The sequence below is a fragment of the Moschus berezovskii genome, chromosome 7 (genome assembly GCF_049115385.1).
Source record: "Moschus berezovskii isolate FMDL1 chromosome 7, NW_MosBer_1.0, whole genome shotgun sequence".
Classification (NCBI taxonomy): domain Eukaryota; kingdom Metazoa; phylum Chordata; class Mammalia; order Artiodactyla; family Moschidae; genus Moschus; species Moschus berezovskii.
This window is the reverse complement of record NC_142466.1, coordinates 35,206,758-35,230,189: the sequence shown is the minus strand read 5'-3', so window position 1 is coordinate 35,230,189 and position 23,432 is coordinate 35,206,758. Positions and strand designations below refer to the sequence as shown.

Here is a 23,432-nt window from a genome sequence, read left to right as displayed (position 1 = left end):
TTCTGGTAGTCAGACCCAGAACTTTTCTACTTATACGAATCGAATAACGTTCAAGTAGAGTGCCTATCTATTTCAGTCCCAGGAATACTGTGATCAGTACACAGTGCTGGTGATCTCTGTGGGTAAAACCGTTTTGTTTAGTACTTCGAATCCACTGCCCGTTATGATAACCGTATCCATTTTGTTGCTGCAAGTTGAGGCCACCACTTGACCCTGTCACTTGAGATTCCAGGATCTGCACTGAACCCAGCTTGGTGGCATCATTTTCCACTGTTATCCCTGGCTCTCCAGCTGCTGTGCCTAGGTGCTTACCAGACTACAGAGCTCGTCAAGGATTCCCAGCCCCTCCCCCACCCCCCAACACATTGCTGAAACCTTGATAAAGGAGGTATTTTCTCAACTCTTCCTGGGGACATAGTGGGTGGGTGAATAGGACTTACATAATAAATACTGTCCATATGTGAGGGAAGTTACAAGCCTTTTTTTTTTTTAAACTCTAGGATGGGAACCAATGTTTGCAAGATAATGAAGATGTTTATGATCTCAGTAAATGAGATGAGTTAATATATGGAATGTAGTCTGAGCTTGTAAAATATAACTGCCAACAAAATGTTTATATTCAGTGCTTTTAGAATGAAAAAGGGATTTTCTTAGTCTTAATTGTATTAAATATTTAGATTTTCTCAGGTGAAAAACCCATTTGAATGTTATTTTCTGTGTTTTATTACATGATTAAAAATCAGTATTAAACAACAGGGTTTTGTTTTCTTTTTTTCTATTCAGAGGATGAATATGACTATTCATGTTTTGTAGTAGATATCTTTTTAAAAAGTCTTTTATATTCTGTCCATTTCTTTTTTTAAAAATAACTTTATTTATTTGCTTCTGGCATTGTTGGGTCTCCATTGCTGCACAGGCTGTTTCCTAGTTGCGGCGAGCAGGGGTTCCTCTCTAGGTTACTTTCTAGTACTCTCTCTTCTCACCACTACTGTCAAGTGGTCCATGGGCTTCTCATTGCAGGGGTTTCTCTTGTTGCAGAGCATGGGCTGTAGGTGTGTGGGCTTAAGTAGTTGTTGTGTGTGGGGTCAGAGTTGTGGTTTGCAGGCTTTAGGACTCAGGCTCAGTAGCTGTGGTATATGGGCTTAGTTGTTCCGTGGTATGTGGGATCTTCCTGGATCAGGGATCAAACTTGTGTCTCCTGCATTGGCAGGCAGATTCTTTACCACTGAGCCACCTAGGAAGTCCTGTCCATTATTTCTTAATAATTGAGGTCTTGCAGAATACTGAAGTAGATAGGATGGTTGACAAGGTGGAGGAAATAGACTCACCTCAGTCATTATAATTTATTGTTTCTTCTGAGGAACTGTAGGTTACTGAAATGATAGATAGCACCATCCTGAAAAACAGTGGTTTATTTGAGTCATGTAAAAATATTGAGTTTTTCAGATTGTCCAAAAGGGAGCGTTTAAATGGAAGGTTTGGACCCTTTCCTTCCATCTCACTCCCTTCGGTGGGCTACTAATTCAAGGAAAAGCTTTGGCAAGGTGAACCCAGACTTGACCTTGGAGAAGAAAAGGGCAACCCACTCCACTGTTCTTGCCTGGAGAATCCCATGGACAGAAGAGCCTGGCAAGCTACAGTTCATGGGGTCACAAAAAGTCAGATACGACTGAGCAGCCAGACTTGAAACCTACTTAAAAGTGAGAAAGAGATTGAGACAGGCAGCAGTGATGTGAAAGTGCAGGCTGGCACTGTGTAAAGAGAAATACATGGACAGGGACAAGGACAGAGAGACTAAGAAGATTTTGAGTTGGCGTAATGGTTCTATAAATGGTCGTGAGACACGCTGTTCTTCATTTGGACTTTGATCTTCGAAAAACCGTTTATGACTACTGTTAAAATTTTATTACTTTATTTATTTATTACTGTTCTTTATCTGTGAGGTTTTAGTCCTTTCACTGATAGGATAGCTTTAATAGTTTATTGTTTGGGGTGCTAATAATACAGTGATTAGGACGTTATTAGGCTGAGTCACATTTTACTCAGTAAGCTCCTGGGTCCTTTCTTTTTACTTGTGAACACTGTCGTGTTAAGCTACCAGTAAGTACTTCTTTTTATAATGAAGGTGGCCGGGACATAAAGCATACTTTTCACCTCATTTGAACTTTACTGTGAAAGCCTTTTCAGGCAGAGAGACTTTATTGTATGTAGAATATAAGATTTGCATGGGTCAGTAAGGAGAGGGCACTTTGTCTCCTTATCCCTCAACAACCATATTATGGTGATTTTATTCTTCTGGATTTCTAAGAGCAAGTTTTCTCCCTTATTGTATAAGCTAACAGATTTCCCGGGTGTCCTTGAATGATTTATTCATGGCCTACTTGTGTAGTAGCAAAAGAAAAGAATTATACATTACATTTTTTTTTTAATCTTGCGCAAGAGAGCAATTTAAAAAAAATATATTTGGTAAGACCTCTAATAAAATTTTTAATGAGTTGTCTCTCCAACTCATAGTCATTACGAAGAGTACTGTCTCCTTCATTTTCATGGCTGAGGGCACTGTCTTCTTTTTTTCCCCTCTCGCTGGGATATGTGTTGTTTCCACATTACTTTTGGTTTTTCAGTCAATTATTATTCTTCTCTTTAAGAAAATTTAAGGTGTACCCATACTTCAGAGAGTGTTTACATTATACTCTGGTGAATGTAATGTTTATTAATAATATTTTGTTCAAAATTAAAATAATGATTATCATTAATCCTCTGAGGTAAGAAAGCGGTTCTGTTATTGACCAAAGACTTTCCCCCTTTACTCGCCTTTCTTTCCTTTGTGACTGCCTTCTTCCCTCCTCTCCCTGAAGTTCCAGCAGCTGAATGCTTGAGGAATGGTTGAATGAGCTTATGTAATTGTTTACTGTCTCATCTCTTCTTTTTAGATGGTAAATTCCATAAGAACAGACACCACCACTCTTGTTCACCTCCATTTGCCTAATGTCTAGGATTAGTACACAGTAGGAATACATTAATGCGTTAAATTAGTTGAATGAATCAGTGAATAATAAAAAAAGTTATTATGAATGCTTATCTATGTTAATATTTAGATTATAAAATATGAGAGGGAGAATTATTATACTTTTAGTATGTTTTAAAATTTGCTACTTATTTTTTTTTACAGTTTGTGAGTGATACAATAAGCGAAGAGTTTAAAGTAGTTTTTGAAACTAAACTTTTGATGATTTGGATTAATATTTTAAACTGCATTTAACCATGTGACCTTGATTAACTCAACTAACTTATGTCCTAGCTAAATTAAAATAGTTTGAGGGCATAATGTGGAAATACTCACATTTTTACAATGGGTATCTGTTTTAAGAGTTTTAATTGAAACATGATGTGGACCTATGTAGATAGTAATAGTATTTTTATAATTTATTTCAAATTGTAACCTGAGAATTTTAAGGATTGAAGAATATCATTTCTAAGCATAACAGAGGGCTTCCCTGGTGGCTCAGAGGTTAAAGCGTCTGTCTCCAATGCGGGAGACCTGGGTTCGATCCCTGGGTCGGGAAGATCCCCTGGAGAAGGAAACGGTAACCCACTCCAGTATTCTTGCCTGGAGAATCCCATGGACGGAGAAGCCTGGTAGGCTACAGTCCACGGGGTCGCATAGAGTCGGACACGACTGAGCGACGGAACGGAACGGAACGGAAGCATAACAGAAAATTATGTGCTCTTGGGTTCAGAAATTATTGTTTGAGAAAAATAGGCCTGACTGATCAGAAACACAGGGACCAAAGTAAGTATATTTAACTCTCCCAAACAGTGTTTAGTATAGACTGTTTATTTAATTGTTGGATGACAGGTATGTAAAAATACTATCATTCCTTTGGAAATGGGAAAAGAAAAAAGAAAAAAAGACCTTACTACTAACTTCAAGGTGGACTTAGGTACAAAGTAGCCATATATTTGTACTTGATATATTATGAACCTAATTTGACCACTTGTTTAGAAATCGATTAATACTTGGTTATACAGCAGTATACTTAGAAGAATGAGAGTCTACTCATGTATCATGATGTCTTTTCAGCTAACTATGGTCTCTTTGTGACTTTAATGGTATATTTTCATTCTATATTTTTCTGTAGGCATCCACAAGGACAAAGATAAACCTCCCAGCTTCTCTGTTGTCCTTGAGACTTTGAGACGCACCTTGACAGATTACCAGAACAAGCTGGAAGATGCATCTAATGAGGTAACACTTGCACTGTTTGGCTCCACACACATAGCCTTCGGCCTGCAGCAGTACGTATTACTTGCTTGTTACAAAGGTCAAAAATGTTGCGAATGTTGATTTGACAGCCTCACAGATAAAAAATAATAAGTTGTCTGTCACTGTTTTCTGTGTAAGTGTGGCCTAAAGTCAAGTCTCACTTGTGTTTTTATAACTCTTCTGTCACACTACTGTTTTTGGAGTTCTAAAGACTGTCACTTCTTGGTCTTCATAATTTATCTGTTTTAATTTAATAAAAAAGCTGTGCAACTCAGTTAATATAATATTTAAATGTTAATGTGTTTTCTTGAGATTTGGAATAGGTAGTGGACATTTAGGGCTTGTCAATATTTTGGCTTAAGAGTTCTATAAATTGTAGATATCTTACTAAAAAAGAGAGAAATTAGTTTGCATTCTCTAAAGGGAGTGACTGTTAGAAGTTTTTTAAAAACAAAGATCTGCTTGATGTAGCCTGGAGGTTTTTGGTTTCCTGGTTGAAAAAACTCACGCTTGTATTTATCTTCTCTCCTTTTTTTAAAAATTAAAAAAAAAATTTATTTATTTTAATTGGAGGCTAATTACTTCACAATATTGTAGTGGTTTTTGCCATACATCAACATGAATCAGCCATGGGTGTACATGTTATCTTCTCTTTTGTATTGTTTAATTTGTGGATTGATAATTTTCTTGGGTATTAAAATGTTTTATGAACTTGTGCTTTAAAAATGGAAGAGTTTGTTTAGTTACGTCTTATCAAATTAGAAAATATGAAATAACTACGTTAAACACAGTAAAACAACAGACAGTTTTTCCAACTGAAGACAAGTTACAAAACCTGGAATTTAGTATTTATTCCTCTGTGTTTATCTGTTTGTTTCATGTAATACAAAGGTCATGAAACCCTTATATTTTCCATTTCAAAAGAGACATATTTTACTTTAGTTTGCTAAGGTGAAGAAAGACGGAAAAGTGAGTTTTCTTAATGCCTTCTTGTAATTGTTCAAAAGGCTTAAAAGAAAGTGGCCACTGGAATAATTAAATTTCCATAAAGAGCAAACATTGCCGTCTTTCCCAGTGAGACAAGACAACCTGTATTGTTAGTAGTTTATGCACCTCTTCTGAGGCCTAGGTCTGGAAGCTGCAGGGTAAGTAGGAACATATTACCCACAGCGAATTGTTATTTGGGAGGATGAATGTCACATGATCTTCAGCACAGTTGAAAAGTCGACTCAGCAGGCTTTGGCTTAGTAATGCGCTTTGTTGTGAACCAGTGCCAGAGACAGCAGTGGGAAGACCAAGGGGGTGGCTGCAAAGAAAGCAAAAAGAGCGGTCTGACAGAAAGAAGAATGAACTGTCAAAGAAAATAAATCACAAGCGGAGCAGGACCAACTGATGACCTGCCACAAGCCTTCCCAGTAGGGCTGCATGTGACCGACCCTGAGGTTGTCATATGGAGTGAGAGACCTGCGGATACCCTCATGATGCAGAGAGAACAGTCTTCTGCTCTGTCCTTTTTTTCTTTCCGTAGAGATGCCATTGCTTCTGGCATTTTGGTCCTGTAGGATTTTAAGAATAAAGTTATATTTGTTTACAGTAAGAATGAAATCCTTTAACCAGAGAGCTGGTGAAAACACAACAATATCTCTGACATTTTAAGCTTGAATGCTTGCTTTTCTTTTTAGCATGTGAACTTGTGACAGAAATTACATAGTTAACCAAAAGAAATACATTTTTAAGACTGAATTACTATCAAAAATTTGTATTTAATAATTGCATAACAATTTAAAGATTAGCTTTTGAGTTATCCACCCTTGGAAAGTATTTTAAAAGTTACTTACATTTTTTTTTTTTCCATCAGCTAAGCAACATGAATAATGCTAAGGAAAAGGCATCTAATGAACTTGACTCTACCAAACAGAAAATAGAATCTCACACTAAAAATATAAAGGTATTATAATTTAGAATAACTTTTTCCTGTTGCGTTAAGAAACTAATATAATTATCTAGGGAATATTTTTAAGGAGAGCTATACGAAAATATATCTTCCCGTTTTTTATTAAGAATGTTTAGATACAGCTTAAAATTTTTTTTATTGTTAATCAAAATAAGAATGATTTTTCATTAAGAAAACTTTATTGGAAATTGTTTTGGTTCAGGGAAAAATTCATTTCCCAGATTTAATGATAGTACCATAGATTCAAAAATTGTTTTAAGATTTGATGTCCAACCTTAGATACACAGTCAACATATTTTATATAAGCACATCAGTGCTTGGAGTCAGTTTTCATAATTTTGGAGTGGAGTCATTGTTTTAAGTACATCATGCCTAGTAGTGGGCTGAGATCACACCTAGCTAAGGTCCAGGACAACAGTTTACTTTATTTTTTGTGCTGCTTTTATGTGCTGCTGCTGCTGCTAAGTCACTTCAGTCGTGTCCGACTCTGTGCGACCCCATAGACGGCAGCCCACCAGGCTCCCCTGTCCCTGGGATTGTCCAGGCAAGAACACTGGGGTGGGTTGCCATTTCCTTCTACATCTTTGCAAAATTATATTAAGGCAACTCTGAAAGTTGAAATTCTTTGGTGTGGGTTCATGTTGTTTGTCATGGATGTACTTGAATGAAATCTGTTAATGGTAAGGACTGAAAAGTGAAGCAGAATTTTATGTCACGTATTTGAGATTTCTACTGGCATTTGAAATATCATTGGGAAGTAAATGTTCTTATAGTAAATGTAGGAGATTTATTTTTTAAATGTTATTTAAAAGTTTTTGAGCTACCAATTTTTTTTTTTTTTTTTTTTACATAATGAGCTGAAAGGAAAACTCTTGTAAAGAGCTTTTTGGAATAAGTTATTTGATTAACATTTTATATTTAAGTGTTATAATCTTCCCACCATCTTTTTGTTTGGTGTCTCCCAACAGGACCTTCAGGATAAGCTGGCAGATGTCAGTAAAGAGTTAAGTCATTTACGCACTAAATGTGCAGACAGAGAGGCTTTAATAAATACTTTGAAAGTGGAACTGCAGAATGTGCTGCACTGTTGGGAGAAAGAAAAGGCACGAGCAGCCCAATCTGAGAGTGAACTTCAGAAGCTTTCCCAGGCTTTCCATAAGGATACTGAGGTATTACCTGAGGCAAGAGGATGTCAGGAAGGCCTCGCACTCATCTCATTTTTAGAAATTTACATCTATCAAGTGGCTCTTTTTACTCTTATTTAATTCAAAAAATTCTTCTCAGGTATTTTGAAATATTCATGCCAGCTGCAAAACCAACCATTCCGTCACTCTTGTATGATACAATTTTGTGAGAGAAATAAAGTAGTTTAACTGTTTTATCATTTGTACAAGTTATTTTCTCTATTAGAACATACTACTATCTCAAGCAGCTGTGCTCCTAACAGTCTTGTATGTCAGTGACAAAATAATTTTTTTACTTCAGTAGTTTAGTAGCCTGACATGGTGGAAAGAATCTTTTTTGTAACCTGGAAGAACTGACTTGGATAGAGGTACTTCTGTTTACAAACTGTGAATATGGACAAGCCACATGGTTTGGTCTCTCCACATCTTTGCTTCCTTATATGCAAAACAGGAATAATATCTACTTTAATAGACAGTTGCCTTATTTTTTATAATTGTAGGATATTAATAAAAATTTAGAAAAATACAGGTCCCACACAGTTAAAAAGTTTATTTGGATGCCCTTGGGGGTTGCCTATCTATGTTAATTTATTAATGACTTCTTAAAATATTATGACAGACTCTTCCATACTGTATGAGCCTGTGTGAGTAGAATTGTAATCTTATATTTTCTTTTACCCATGGGATGTAGAGCCAGTCTAGCTAGCGTGGAGCTAGTTTATCTGAGTTGTCTTGCATATTGAGTTCATTACTCGAACAAATATGAACATGAATGCCAAGAGAGTAAAAAGGAAACATTCTTCCCACTCTTCTTACAGTCTGGGATTTAAATTGTGTCCACATGAAGGGGCTGGAATTGTTTTACACATCAGATAGTGATTAAAGTAAAGGAAACTAGGAGGCTGACTGTATTGTAAAGTCAGCATGTCTACAGGATTGTGGTTGGGTTCAACATGTGTGAATTGATTTTGGATCTTGAGATTCTCTTTTCACGCCAAATGGATGATTGTATGCATGGTTCGTCACAGCCCAAGCAAAAAGGACATGATGGCGACACAGTGAATTACCCTTTAGGAAGAACTCGATCACTTGGCAAAATGTGGAGAGGGAAGATTGTTAGTGCCTGAGTATTATGTTTGGTTAGTTATATTTAATAAGATTTTTGAATGTCTCAATTTAGTTGAAAATGCAAAGACATCTTTCATTGCTTAAAAAATAAAAATGCATAGCATTGTTATAAAGATTCTTCTTATATCTTAATTCAAGTTGTGGATATAGCTACATGTTCAAATTTTGGAGAGGGTTTTAAATTGTTATATTTGGAAAAATCTAAGATGACATATAGAGAGAATGAAAGATATGTATTTTTATATATATTGGAAACTTTCACCGCAGCTTCTAACTACAAAACTTTTACATATGCTGCATTCAGTTGTTCTTATCTGGAAGATTAGAATTCCTATTTTTTAAATAGAAATTTAAAATTTCTTTTAAAGGTTTTCTTGTTGGTCTGTTAAAAAACCTTGAGAGAAGTTATTGTATCTATATAAAATGCTCATTTTGCAGTTTCACAATTACCTTGTCTTGAGTTCCATTCTCTGACTTTAAGGATAAAAATGTTTTATAATGAGAGCAATTTGGCCTTTTAGTAAGTAAATTCCCTTTTTGTGTTCAAGATGGAAATCAGCTTTTTACTGAATTCTATTCTAGGTCATTAAACAATGGATGGTTTAGCTACAACAATAGCAATATAATTTGAAATAATTTTTTTACATATTTTTAATTGAACAGTTTTAAAGTATGTCTTGGGCAGCTTTGTCCAGTTTTTTTTTTTATTTTTAAGACTGCTAACTTTGTGATATTTAAACACCTATAAATGCCCAGTTTGCCAAGTCCGGTATAAACTTCTAAGTAGGGGAAAAATAACGAGCCTATCGTCCATCTCTTTCATATCACTGTTTGCTTTGCCTAAGGGGCTTAGGATACATTTCCTATAAGTGGTAAGTAAACTAGGATCTCTGGAGGAGGAGGGAAGCTGAGTAATTGTGTGCATATAAAGTGCAGATATTGGTATAACTTTTTCTTTAACAGTTCTGGGTACACTGTTTATTTTGGTTTTTTGACTTAACATGGTTTTTGGCAAATGTAAATATAAAATTATGGAATTACCATGTTAACTTCTAGTTAGAAGAGCTTAGAAGCAGCTAGTCCAGATACCTCATGTTAAAGCCAAGGAAGGTGAAGCCTGAACAGACACTGACTCAGATCATGTCCTCAGTTGTAGCAGAGCTGGCCTTAGAACCAGGGTCTTTTCGCTTCTACACTTGAGGTTTTTTACTAAGTGTAAGCAATTGTAAGCTTCTATCTGATGTTTAACTTTGAATGTTAAAAAAGCCCCCAAGATGACCATATTCCCATACTTGAGTATTTTAATTCCTTTCCAGGATTTTTGACATAAATTCTTCACCATGTGTATTATGTGTTTTACTTCTTATAGTGTTTATATACTGGAATTAATTTTTTTCTCACAGGAGAAGCTAACCTTCCTTCATACCTTGTATCAGCACTTGATAGCAGGCTCTGTGCTCATAAAACAACCAGAAGGCATGCTGGATAAATTCTCTTGGTCTGAGCTTTGTGCAGTCTTGCAGGAGAATGTTGATGCCCTGATCGTAGACCTCAACAGGGCTAATGAGAAGGTAACTGTCCTCAGGCACCAGATTCCTCTATTAAATTCAGTGACATTTGTCCACATCACAGTATCATTAAGAGGGGCTGACATTCATCTTATTTCAAAAAGAATTTGGATGTTAATAATTCAATACCATTAATTATGGCTTGTCTACAACTCAGTTTGATGCCATTGCTGTGGGCATGTAAATGTGACTGAAGTCTGTATGAAGTCTCTGAGCTCCACTTTCTGTGCAGGACATGCTAATACTACTAGCCAGTGTTAGCCACAGGGACCTAATTAAAAGAAAATAAATTAATCTTACTGATGAAGCAATTCAAAGAACTTAGTCATTTACATTAATAAACCAACTCTTTATGTTAGCATAAAATAGAAACAAGATACAGTTATTCAAAAACATGATCCTAAAATTCTTTGCTCAGGAAATAGATGTAACTTTAAAAGCACTTAAAATTTAAAAATTATGTTTATGACATTTCTTGTAATAGAACAAACTGTATATTACAAAACCCATTCAGTGCTTTAGAAAGTAAGAAGGACATATTGTAGGAGAAAACTGGACTTTTATCATCCCTTTAACATACACAAACCTAGGAATTCAGTCTTTCAAAAAAAATTTAAAAACCTTCTTTTGGTTATTGAAAATTAAAGTGGTTTAGCAGTCCAACGTATTTCTCCATTAAAGGTGTTGATTCTTATCCTAAGTCTGTTGAACTAGTCAGAACTATGTTTATATGATCTAGTTTCTAGGTCTTAGTTGCAGTGATGTTTGCCCTTAAGGGACACAAAATTGTTCCCTAAGTTTTTTTTTTTCAATCTGCTGAAGTAATGAAACAGCATCTTGGCCAAATTTTAGAGTGAGAGCATTTTTATCTTGGTCTGATTGGCAAACAATCCTAGTCATTGAGAAGTAGGATTGAGGAAATAAGGGAATAAATTGTGATAAGTGGAGATACTGTTCTTAGCTGTGAATGTGTATGTAACAGATTTCCAAATTACCGATAATTAAAATGAGTACATGATTTAGTTCTCTGATATGGTATTGTGTTTTAATAGTTTTTCATAATTTCAAAACATCGTTAATTGTCATGCATGTTAGAGGATGAGGATTTGCTTTCCAGTGTTTTAAATGTGAAATAAAAAATGATTGGAACATTCTGCTTTATTATATGTAAAATGTTTGTAGATTTGTAAATCTCATTTAAATACTTCCTTTCCCACTGAAATATCTGAACAGCTTAAGCTTTGATTCTAGAGGTAAAAATATTCTTAATTTTCTCAGTAAAATTGATTATAGAATAAGTAACTTTATTAGTTATTGGGGCTCCCCAGGTGGCATAGTGGTAAAGAATCCACCTGCCAATGCAGGAGGCGTGTGTTTGATCCCTGGGTTAGGAAGATCTCCTGGAATAGGAAATGGCAACCAGTTTCAGTATTCTTGCCTGGAAAATGCCATGGACAAAGGAGCCTGGTGGGCTGCAGTCCATGGGGTCACAGAGAGTCAGACACGACTGAGTGACTGTGCACACACATACAATTTTATTAGAGACAAAGTTGTCATCTATACATATAAATGAAACATTTTCTGCCAAAATATATTTTTGTTCTACTCCTGTTTCTTCATTTTTTTTTTCATTTTAGCTTAAAATTTTTGTATGATCTTAAGGCATAAAATATAGTATAAAATTCTAGAATAGCTTTTGGGAGAGATGATACAAAGAACACATTGGTGAGCATATCTTGTTCTGTATTGCATTTCACCATTTAGATAAGTCATCTAGAGTATATCTGTAAAAACAAGTCTGATACGATGAAAGAGCTTCAGCAAACCCAGGAAGACACCTTTAACAAAGTGGCAGAGCAGATCAAAGCCCAGGAGAGCTGCTGGCACAAACAAAAGAAGGAACTGGAGCTGCAGTACTCTGAACTCCTCCTGGAGGTACAGAAGAGGGCACAGGTATGCTCCTGCCACAAAGAGCTTTAAAAATGGGATGCTCGCTCTTTTACTTTCAAGTGTTTTCTTTTAATACCAATACCAAGTCAGTTAAAACTTAGAAGAACCACACCGAACTTGCTTGTTTGGGTTGCACGTACATGTGATTGCGCAAAGACACGTACACAAATGGGCATGCATTCATATGAATAATAATGTTGAGTATTTTTCATATGCTTATTTGCCATCTGTATATCTTCTTTGGTGAATTATCTATCACTTTTTTCTTGCTGAATTTCCAACATTGTTTATATATTCTGATACAAGTCGTTTGTTAGATATGTGATTTGCAAATATTCTCTCAAAGTCTCTTAAAAGTACTTTTGCAGACAGTTGTTTTAAATTTATAAAGTTCAATTTGATACATTTTTCTTTTATGGCCTGGGTTTTTAGTATTGTATCTAAGAACTCTTTTTCCTAGTGCAAGGTCATCAGGATTTCTTCCTGCTTTTTTTCTAGATTTTGTATAGTTTTAGGTTTTACATATAGGTCTGTGATCCATTTTGAGTTAATTTTTGTAAAGATGTGAGGCTTGGGTTGGTGTTTTTCTTTTCCTGCATTTGGATGTCTATGTTCTAGCACTATTTCTTTAAAGACTGTCCTTTTTCTGTTGAATTGCCTTTGCACCTTTGTCAGAAATCCGTTGGTTGCATTTGTGTAAGTCTATTTTTAGACTTTCTCATCTATTCCATTTATTTATATGTCTGTTCTTTTTTCAGTACCACACTGATTTGATTTTTGTGGTTTTTGGTTAGTCTTGAAATCAGGTTATGTGAACCTTCCAATTGTCTTAAGTTCCTATCACTTTTAAAAAATGGGATAAATTTGACAGGCAATATGGTGTAAATTTAAGGTATACATCATATTACTTTGATACATTAATGTATTGTGATATGGTTGCCATTGTAATATTTATTACATTATATGCTTACAGTTCCTTATTATTGTCTATGTTCATATGAACATGCTGCTGCTGCTGCTGCTGCTGCTGAGTCACCTCAGTCGTGTCCGACTCTTGTGCGACCCCATAGACGGAAGCCCACCAGGCTCCCCCGTCCCTGGGATTCTCCAGGCAAGAACACTGGAGTGGGTTGCCATTTCCTTCTCCAATGTGTGAAAGTGGAAAGTGAAAAGTGAAAGTGAAGTCGCTCAGTCGTGTCCGACCCCCAGCGACCCCACAGACTGCAGCCTACCAGGCTCCTCCATCCATGGGATTTTCTAGGCAAGAGTACTGGAGTGGCTTGCCATTGCCTTCTCCGCATATGAACATATATGACATCTAATCAGATGGTAAAGAATCTGCCTGCAATGTGGAGATCTGGATTTGATCCCTGAGTCGGGAAGATCTCCTGGAGAAATGACTGGCTACTTGCCTGGAGAATTCCATGGACAGAGGAGCTTGGCAGGCTACAATCCATGGAGTCACAAAGATTTGGACATGACTGAGTGACTGAGCACAGCACACAGCATGATTCTTTTACCTTTTTCTTAATTGTTTCTGGTTTATTTTCTGTAGGTCTTTTCCTTCAGTTGTGTTTCCTGCCTAGAGAAGTTCCTTTAGCATTCGTTGTAAAGCTGGTTTGGTGGTGCTGAATTCTCTTAAGTTTTGCTTGTCTGGAAAGCTTTTGATTTCTCCATCAGATCTAAGGAGAGTCTTGCTGGGTAGAGTATTCTTGGTTGTTGGTTCTTCCCTTTCATCACTTTAAATATATTATGCCTTTCCATTCTGGCTTGTAGAGTTTCTGTTGAGAAATCAGCTGATACTCTGATGGGAGTTCTCTTGTACCTTGTTTTGGTTTTACACATTTGACTTCTTTAGATTCCGCATATAAGTGATGTTGCACAGTGCTTGTCTTTCTCTGTCTGTCTTATCTTGCTTAACATAGTATGCTCAAGGTTCATCCATGTTGTCACTTTCTCATGGGTGAAAATATTACATTCTGTATGTAAATCTTTTTTACCCATTTGTTTGTTCATGGTCTTTTGGGTTGTTTCCGTATTTTGGCTATTGTGAATAGTGCTGTAGTAAACACGGGAGTGCATATATCTCACTGAATTGCTGTTTTCATTTCCTTGGGTATATTCTGAGAAGCAGAATTCCTGGATGGTAGGTCTAGTTTTAATTTTTTGAGGAACCTTCATATTGTTTTCCACAGTGGTTGGACTAATTTGCCTTCTTTCCAGCAGTGTTTAAGGGTTTCTTTTTTGCCACACCCTCACTGTCACCTGTTGTCTCTTGTCTTGATGATAGCCATCTTAACAGGTATGAGGTGATATCTCATTGTGGTTTTTATTGTCTTTCCCTGATGAATAGTGATGTTGAGCATCTTCTCATGTGTCTGTTGACCATTTTGATGTCCTATTTGGAAAAATGTCTATTTGATTCTTCTGCCCATTTAAAAATATTTTTTTGGTTATTAAGTTGTATTAATTCTATATGTATTTTAAATATTAACCCCTCATCTGATACATGATTTGTAAAAATTTTCTTCCAGTCTTTTGGCAATCACCTCATTTTGTTAATTGTTTATTTTGCAGTGCAGGAGCTTTTCAGTTTGATACAGTCCCATTTGTTGATTTTTATTTGTATTGCTTGTGCTTTTGATGTCATATCCCAAAAAAATCATTCCCAAGACAAATATCTTTGGGCTTCATCTCTATGTTTTCTTTAGGAATTTTATGGTATTAGGTCTTATGTTTAAGTCTTGGATCCATTTTGAGTTAATTTTTGTAAGTAGTATGAGAAAAGGGTCTAGTTTCATTATTCTGTACATGTTTCTCCAGTTTTTCCTGCACCATTTGCTGAATAGACTATCCTTTTCTCATTAGTTTTCTTGGTTGACCATATAGGGTGGGATTTGACTCTGGACTGTCTATTCTGTTCCGTTGGTCTAGATGTCTGTTTTAGTGCCAGTGCCATATTGTTTTTATCACTATGGCTTGCTGATGCTATGATCTTACATATAGGAAGTCCCAAAGAGTCAATCAGAAACTATTGTAATTAAGTAATTACATGTAATTGGTGTAATTAATTGTGATTGATGATTTTAGTAAAGTGGCAGGTTACAAAATCAACTTATAGAAACCTGTGACATTGCTTTACACTAATGAGGAAGCCTTGGAAAAATAAAATGATCCCATTCACAGTAGCATCAGAAGCAGTAAAATATTTAGGAATAAATTAACTGGAAAAGTAAAAGATCTGTACAATAAAAATGACAAGACTTTGCAGAAAGAAATAGAAGATACAAACATTGAGACATCCCTTGTTCACGGATCAGAAGAATTAATATTGTTAAAATGACAATACTACCCAAAACGATCTACAGGTTCAGTTCAATCCCCATCAAAATACCAAAAAAATTCTTCATAAAAATAAGAGAAACGTGCCTAAAATGTGTGTGGAACCACAAAAGACCCCTAACAGTCAAAGCAATCCTGAGAGAAAAGAGCAAAAGTCTTGATTTCAAACTATCCTATCAGTGTTTTGAACTCACTTCCTTTATAAATCTGCAGGAAGGCATAGCAATTCACTTTCTTAAGTAAAGGAATCAACATCACAAATGCTAATGTTTTAGGAGCAGCTCTCACTGAAGACTTTTTTCCTGAAGAATGTGTAACATATGGCTTTGATCCCTGAATATGCAAATTGAAAGTATCATTTTCATTATCCCTGAATGTACATTAATATTATATATTGGCATTTGTCTGTATTATTTATGTACAATATTTGAATTTTCATAAAATATAATTGGATACACAGCAGCATTTAATTTGGGTTTATATATGGTAAACTAATATTATATTGCATATTACAGTATCTGTAAATTTCATTTTGGGGTATTTTCCTATGATTAATTCTGTATCTCTCCTTTGTCCCCCAGGCTGGAATGCAGATAAAGATATTTTCATTTTATATTATTTAAACTTCAAAAATTATGTTGATAAGGACATGAGAGGGAAAAATCCACAGTTTCGCATAGGATTATGGGTTGTAGAGAATGTTATATGTCAGGAGAACATAGCCATTAATAGGTACCATCTGCTGGAAAATAAATGACTTATCCATAGAGTCTCTGTTTAGTGTTTGGTTATTGTAAAGAAGTGGTTAGTAAAAGACAGGTAGTTAAATAAAAAACAATTTTTGGATATGAATAGCTTTTATTCGAAAAAATGTGGAATAATTTGCAAACTTTTGGACGTTTAAGCTTTAAAGCAGGTAGTGGGAATGCTATTAGGTAATGAAATTAGAGTAGGAAGCTTGTTTTTTAGTATGTTTTTGCATACATGCTAAGTTGCTTCCACCTGCAGTGTGGGGGACCTGGGTTCAATCCCTGGGTTGGGAAGATCCCCTGGAGAAGGGAATGGCTGCCCACTCCAATATTCTTTCCTGGAGAATTCCATGGACTGAGGAGCCTGGTGGGCTAGATTCCATAGGGTCGCAGAGTGTCAGACAAGACTGAGCGACTTTCACTTTCTTAAGTTGCTTCAGTCGTGTCCGACTCTGCGACTCTATGGACTGTAGCCCGCTAGGCTCCTCTGTCCGTGGAATTCTCCAGGCCAGAATACTAGAGTGGGTTGCTATGCCCTTCCTGACCCAGGGATTGAACGTGTGTCTCTTATATGTCTCCTGCGTTGGCAGGAGGGTTCTTAGTGCCACCTGGGAAGCTCTCACATGGTTTTAGTATTAGTTAAAATGTGCTAGCTACATGGTTGGGTAATTTTTGAATTTAAATAACTTTGGAGTCATTATATAAATATATCTCAAACATCTTTGCCTACTGAAGCATCAGGACTGAGTGCCTGATTGCCTGAAGGCAAGGTCCATTGCCTTACTGACTTTGTTTTTGTAATTTTAGCATTTATATTCTTGTTTCTTTTCTATCTGAAAAGGTGAAATTACTGGAACAAGAACTTCCTCTCTAAAACTAAAGATTTTTCACTGTCAGTTAAGTATGGTTAACCCTTGATATGATGTTTATTTTAAACACTTATAGTTTATGTGACAGTTTAGTAAAGTCTCCTTCTCCAGAGGATCTTCCCAACCCGGGGATGGAACCCAGGTCTCCCACATTGCAGGTGGAGTCTTTACCAACTGAGCCACAAGGGAAGCCCAAGAATACTGGAGTGGGTAACCTATCCCTTCTCCAGCAGATCTTCCTGACCCAGGAATCGAACCAAGGTCTTCTACATTGCAGGCAGATTCTTTACCAACTGAGCTATCAGAGAAACCCTTAGTAAAGTCAGATGAGTTTAAATTGAGGAACAAAAATCAAAGAAATTCAGGTTCATCATAATATATTGTATTTTAGTTCTCTTCCATCACATTATTAAGAGTACATTTGGCTAGAAATAAGTTACTCATAAAAGTGTTATTAGATGTTAAATTTTTTTACTTTTAAATTGAATTCCAAAAATATTCAGAGATAAAAGTACAGCTTGTTTATATTGTTGATGATGATAGGGATATATGATTCACAAGGAGTTAGACACAGTTTGGTACACACTATATTATGATTGGGCTGCTGCTGCTGTTAAGTCGTTTCAGTCATATCTGACTCTGTGCGACCCCGTAGACAGCAGCCCACCAGGCTTCCCCATCCCTGGGATTCTCCAGGCAAGAACACTGGAGTGGGTTGCCATTTCCTTCTCCAATGCATAAAAGTGAAAAGTGAAAGTGAAGTTGTACAGTCGTGTCCGACTCTTCGCGACCCCATGGACTGCAGGCTCCTCTGTCCATGGGATTTTCCAGGCAAGAGTACTGGAGTGGGGTGCCATCACCTTCTCTGTATGATTGGGCACCTCTAATGAAATATAGGAAAGTTCTCTGACTATTGTTTTAGAAGTTGTTTTTATTAATAATAATGCTATCAATTGAATTTTTATAATGCTTGATCCAGTTTTTAACTCTCTTTCATATCTTTGCTTGCTTCCTCTTACATAATCCTCATAATAAACATGTGAGATAAGTCGCTTAAATATCATTTCTATTTTACAAATGTGAAAAGTAAGATTCAGAGAACTGCTCATTTGTGTAGTGAGGAAGTTGTAGGGTCATAATTAGAATGGAGATAACAGATATGACATGTTTAGCACCTTGCTTGGCATTTAGAAACTATAAAGTAAATGTTATTTGCTGTTTGAATATATTATCATCATCCTTATCAGTGAGTCTTTTTTGGCATCATGTGAAACACTTTCTTTTAGGAACATGCTGTTTTTGTATATGAAGTAATATCTGAAAATAGGTCTAGTGACAACTCAGTTTCATGTTTCCTGAACTCACTTTTCCAAGTGAATCTTGTTTATTTAGTAATTAAACATGATAATGTATGGAAGCGCTTTGGCTCTGGTCCCATCACTTTATGGGAAATAGATGGGGAAACAGTGTCAGACTTTGTTTTTTTGGGCTCCAAAATCACTGTGGATGCTGATTGCAGCCATGAAATTAAAAGACGCTTACTCCTTGGAAGGAAAGTTATGACCAGCCTAGTGAGCATATTGAAAAGCAGAGACATTTGTGAACCAATAACCCTTTCCAATTATCTCACTTTATATGAGACTGGAAGGAGAAGGAATGTGCTAACTATTACTGAATGCCTACCAAATTGCTACCTTAGTTAACTAGGAGTGACCTGAAGGTCAGGTTGTCAGGGAATTTGCTAACTTTCTAGCAGTCTGACGTAATATCTTTTAACAATCACTCAATCAAGCATCTTGCCTGTATTGACAGTTTATTTTCAGTCAGATGATGAAGAGAACTCTTTTTCTTTTGATGGCTTGACTTATCTCTTTGGATAGTTTTATAATTTGTATTGCCTTAGAAACCAGACAGTACACACAGGCATGTACCATTTTTGACACCTATTATTTTTGATGTGCTAAACTTCCAAATGAAATTAAAAGACACTTGCTCCTTGGAAGAAAAGCTATGACCAACCTAGACACATATTAAAAAGCAGAGACATTACTTTGCCAACAAAAGTCTGTCTTGTCAAAGCTATGGTTTTTCCAGTGGTCATGTATGGATGTGAGAGTTGGATTATAAAGAAAGCTGAGCACCGAAGAATTGATGCTTTTGAACTGTGGTGTTGGTGAATACTCTTGAGAGTCTCTTGGACTGCAGGGAGATCCAACCTATCCAACCTAAAGGAAATCAATCCTGAATATGCATTGGAAGGACTGATGCTGAAGCTGAAACTCCAATACTTTGGCAACCTGATGCAAAGAACTGACTCATTTGAAAAGACCCTGATGCTGAGAAAGATTGAAGGCGGGAGGAGAAGGGGACGACAGAGGATGAGTTGGTTGGATGGAATCACCAACTCAATGGACGTGAGCTTGAGTAAACTCTGGGAGTTGGTGATTTATAGGGAGACCTGGCGTGCTACAGTCCATGGGATCATAAAGAGTCAGACAGGACTGAGTGACTGAACTGAATTGAACTGAAACTTCCAAAATGAAGATAGTGTTTTTAAGGTAAGTAACTAACTATTATGGGATTTCAGTATATACATGGAAGACCAGATAATGAAATTGCTGGGTTGTGTGCTAACTTTGTATTTAACTTTTTGAAGAACTGCCACACTTTTTCAAAAGTCTGTGCACACCGTCTCAACATTTCCACTGACAATGTATTGAAGACTCCAATTTCTCCACAAAATGTGCTTTATTTTTTAACAAAGAAACATTTACATTGTAGGAAAAATAGGCAGATTTATGTTTATTATTTTAAAATACTACCGTTGTATAAAAAATATAGGTAACATAAGAATAAAACCTTTTTTGGGGAGAATGGAATTGTAGCATGTATATTATCATAAGTGACCAGTCCAGGTTCGACGCATAAATTTTCCTCTGTTCATTTCTTTGCATTTGTGCTTTTTTAATAAAATTCTTTTTTAGAAATAAAAAAAAATAAAATAAAATGAAGTCCTTTGATGTCTATTTGTCACTGACTGTCCAGTTTGCAATTTGTCTTTTTGCCAACATAAAGAATGAGAACTCAGTAAGCAAAAGTGATAAAAAAAGTTTTACTCCACAGGGAAGTGTCTGATTTCCAGGGTCCAAAGGTCTCAAAGTTCATGGGTTGCAGAAAGCCAATAGATGTCCCTTAAAGCTTCTGTATTTCAGGCAGTAAGTGCATGGTTCATTAAGGGAAGAAGCTGTCCTGTCCCCTTCGTTTTCAGTGTACTTTGAATTTATCAGAGTCATGGAAAACTAGTGAAATTAGATAGAATTTTTGGCATGTCAGAAAAACCTGTGTAGAAGATATAAAGTTTATAAAAATTTCAGGTTGTTAAACTTTTAAAAGATATTTTGAGGGGAAATTTGTGAACATTATTTTTGAAATTAACACACCAAGGAGCAGATTATCTCAGTACGAGGAGTGCTTTTGTTCTATTTGAAGGTGATGTTCCTAATGTTTGTTTGAAAAATATTAGCCTTTAATCTTCTTTGGTGAAGAACACCAGTTTTTTTTTTTAAGGCATATTTGCTCTTATGTAATTTCCAGCCTTACCCTCAAACAAGCTTTGTTATTCAAGAAGAATTCATGGTAAATAATGCAATATCTCTGAACGTCCCCCTGGAATATCAGAATTAATTTAAAACAAAATTTTGACATGCTGATAAGGTCCAAATTATATTTAGAAATTGTATCTTTTTTGGATTATTTTTTTCTTTGTTTTATATTTGTAAAGTTTTTAATCACTGGCTATTTACTCAGTGCTTATTATGGGTAAAGTGCTGTGCTAAGCACTAGGGAACATTTTATAAAGGATTATTTAATTCGTTTAGTACTTATTATATACTTGAAGGGTGTAAAGCATTGTGACAGGCACCGGAGTAAATAATCCCTGGCCTTTAGGAACTGAAACTCTATTGTATTTGAGGGAGAGTAGAAAAACACACCAGAGAAGGCAATGGCAAGCCACTCCAGTACTCTTGCCTAGAAAATCCCATGGACGGAGGAGCCTGGTAGGCTGTAGTCCATGGGGTTGCTACGAGTCAGACATGACTGAGCGACTTCACTTTCCCTTTTCACTTTCACACATTGGAGAAGGAAATGGCAACCCACTCCAGTGTTCTTGCCTGGAGAATCCCTGGGACGGTGGAGCCTGGTGGGCTTCTGTCTATGGGGTCACACAGAGTCGGACACGACTGAAGTGACTTAGCAGCAGCAGCAGCAGCAGATAAACACACATGAAACAAGTAAGTAGCGGTGTAGGAATTAAGTGCCTAGTAATTTAATTATGTTCAGGGAAGGTCAAGGTCAACATGAGTAAGACTGATAGTAATAGGTGTCATGGAATAGATGGACCCGGAAATGGGCTCAGGATATGGTTAGAACTTGAATAGCATTAGGGAAGTCAGAAAGCACCTGGTGGTGCTAGAGACCATGGATAAATTATGAAAAATCATAGGAAGGTTCATGTCTGGAGAGCAGAAGAGCAGCCCATATCCTTTTTCATTCCAGTTGAGGATCCTGGGAAATGGTGATGTCTTTGCAGAAGTCATGTGGAGGTGCCGTGACTTGAGGGGGAGACCTTGGTTCAGTAAAGATAGAGTTCCAGCAGTAGGATTGGATTGACCCAATTCGACATGAAACTAGCTTGGAAGTTTAGGGGTAAATAGTTGGTGCTGATGATCGTTAGAATTAAGGTGGTAGCAGTGGAGATGAATGAGGATGTATTTTGTAGGTAAGCCCTATTGTGCTTGCTGATGATTTTGATTTGGGAATGGAGAGGATAAGATGAAAAAAGGAAGAATTAAGACTGATTACAAAGTTTTTGACTTGAAAAATTGGGCGGATGTTGGTTCAATTTACTGATATAAAGAGGACTATTATAAACATGTTTTAGGGCTTCCCAGGGCTTCCTGGAGTGTGAAGTCAAGTGGGCCTTAGGAAGTATTACTATAAACAAAGCTAGTGGAGGTTATGGAATTTCAGCTAGGCTATTTCAGATCCTAAACGATGATGCTGTTAAAATGGTGTACTCAGTATGCCAGCAAATTTGGAAAACTCAGCAGTGGCCACACAACTGCAAAAGGTCAGTTTTCATTCCAGTCCCAAAGAAGGGCAATGCCAAAGAATGTTCAAACTACTGCACAGTTGCACTCATTTCACGTGCTAGCAAGGTCATGCTCAAAATCCTTCAAGCTAGTTTTCAGCAGCACATGAGCCGAGAACTTCTACATGTACAAACTGGATTTAGAAAAGGCAGAGGAACCATAGATCAAATTGCCAACATCTGTTGGATCATAGAAAAAGCAAGGGAATTCCAGAAAAACATATACTTCTGCTTCACTGACTGCGCTGCAGCCTTTGACTGTGTGGATCACAACAAACCAGAAAATTCTGAAAAGAGATGGGAATACCAGACCACCCTTCCTGTCTCCTGAGAAACCTCTATGCAAGTCAAGAAGCAACAGTTAGAACCATACATGGAACAACAGACTGGTTCAAAATTGGGAAAGGAGTATGTCAAAGTTGTATATTGTCACCCTGCTTATTTAACTTCTATTCAGAGTACATCATGCAAAATGCCATGCTGGATGAATCACAAGCTAGAACCAAGATTGCTGGGACAAGTATCAATAATCTCAGATATGCAGGTGATACCACACTAATGACAGAAAGTGAAGAGGAACTAAAGAGCCTCTTGATGAAGGTGAAAGAAGAGAGTGAAAAAGCTGGCTTAAAACTCAACATCCAAAAAACTAAGAAAATGGCATCCAGTTCCATCACTTCATGACAAATAGATTGGGGAAAAAATGGAAACAGTGACATACTTTCTTTTCTTGGGCTCCAAAATCACTGTGGACAGTGACTGCAACTTTGAAATTAAGACGCTTGCTCCATGAGAGAAAAGCTATGACGAACCTAGACAGTGTATTAAAAAGCAGAGACATCACTTTGTGACAAACGTGCATATAGTCAAAGCTATGGGTTTTTTAGTAGTCATGTGTGGATATGAGCATGTATGCGTGCTAAGTTGTTTCAGTTGTGTCCAGCTCTTTGTGCTCCTATGGACAGTAGACCGCCAGGCTCCTCTGTCCATGGAATTTTCCAGGCAAGAATAGTGGAGTTGATTGCCATTTCCTACTCCAGGGTATTTTTCCAACCCAGGGATTGAACCTGATTTTCTTACATTTCCTGCATTGGCAGGTGGGTTCTTTACCACTATCGCCACCTAGGAGTTGGACCATTAATTTTAAGAAGGCTGAGCTCCGAAGAATTGATGCTTTCAAATTGTGGTGCTTGAGAAGACTCTGGAGAGTCCCTTAGACTGCAGGGAGATCCAACCAGTCCATCCTAAAGGAGATCAATCCTTAATATT

The 23,432-nt window shown here is 36.6% G+C and overlaps 1 protein-coding gene across 11 annotated transcripts in view; it reads left to right on the top strand.

The window, feature by feature from the left end:
• Positions 1-23,432, top strand: part of CCDC171 (coiled-coil domain containing 171) — a 336,009-nt gene that overhangs the window by 104,226 nt on the left and 208,351 nt on the right. For all 11 annotated transcript variants that reach the window (XM_055428191.2, XM_088837892.1, XM_088837890.1 and 8 more), the window contains 5 exons: positions 4,143-4,249; positions 6,126-6,215; positions 7,190-7,390; positions 9,937-10,104; positions 11,866-12,054. In XM_055428191.2, coding sequence (XP_055284166.2) covers positions 4,143-4,249; positions 6,126-6,215; positions 7,190-7,390; positions 9,937-10,104; positions 11,866-12,054 — 755 coding nt within the window. The remainder of the gene's footprint in view (positions 1-4,142; positions 4,250-6,125; positions 6,216-7,189; positions 7,391-9,936; positions 10,105-11,865; positions 12,055-23,432) is intronic.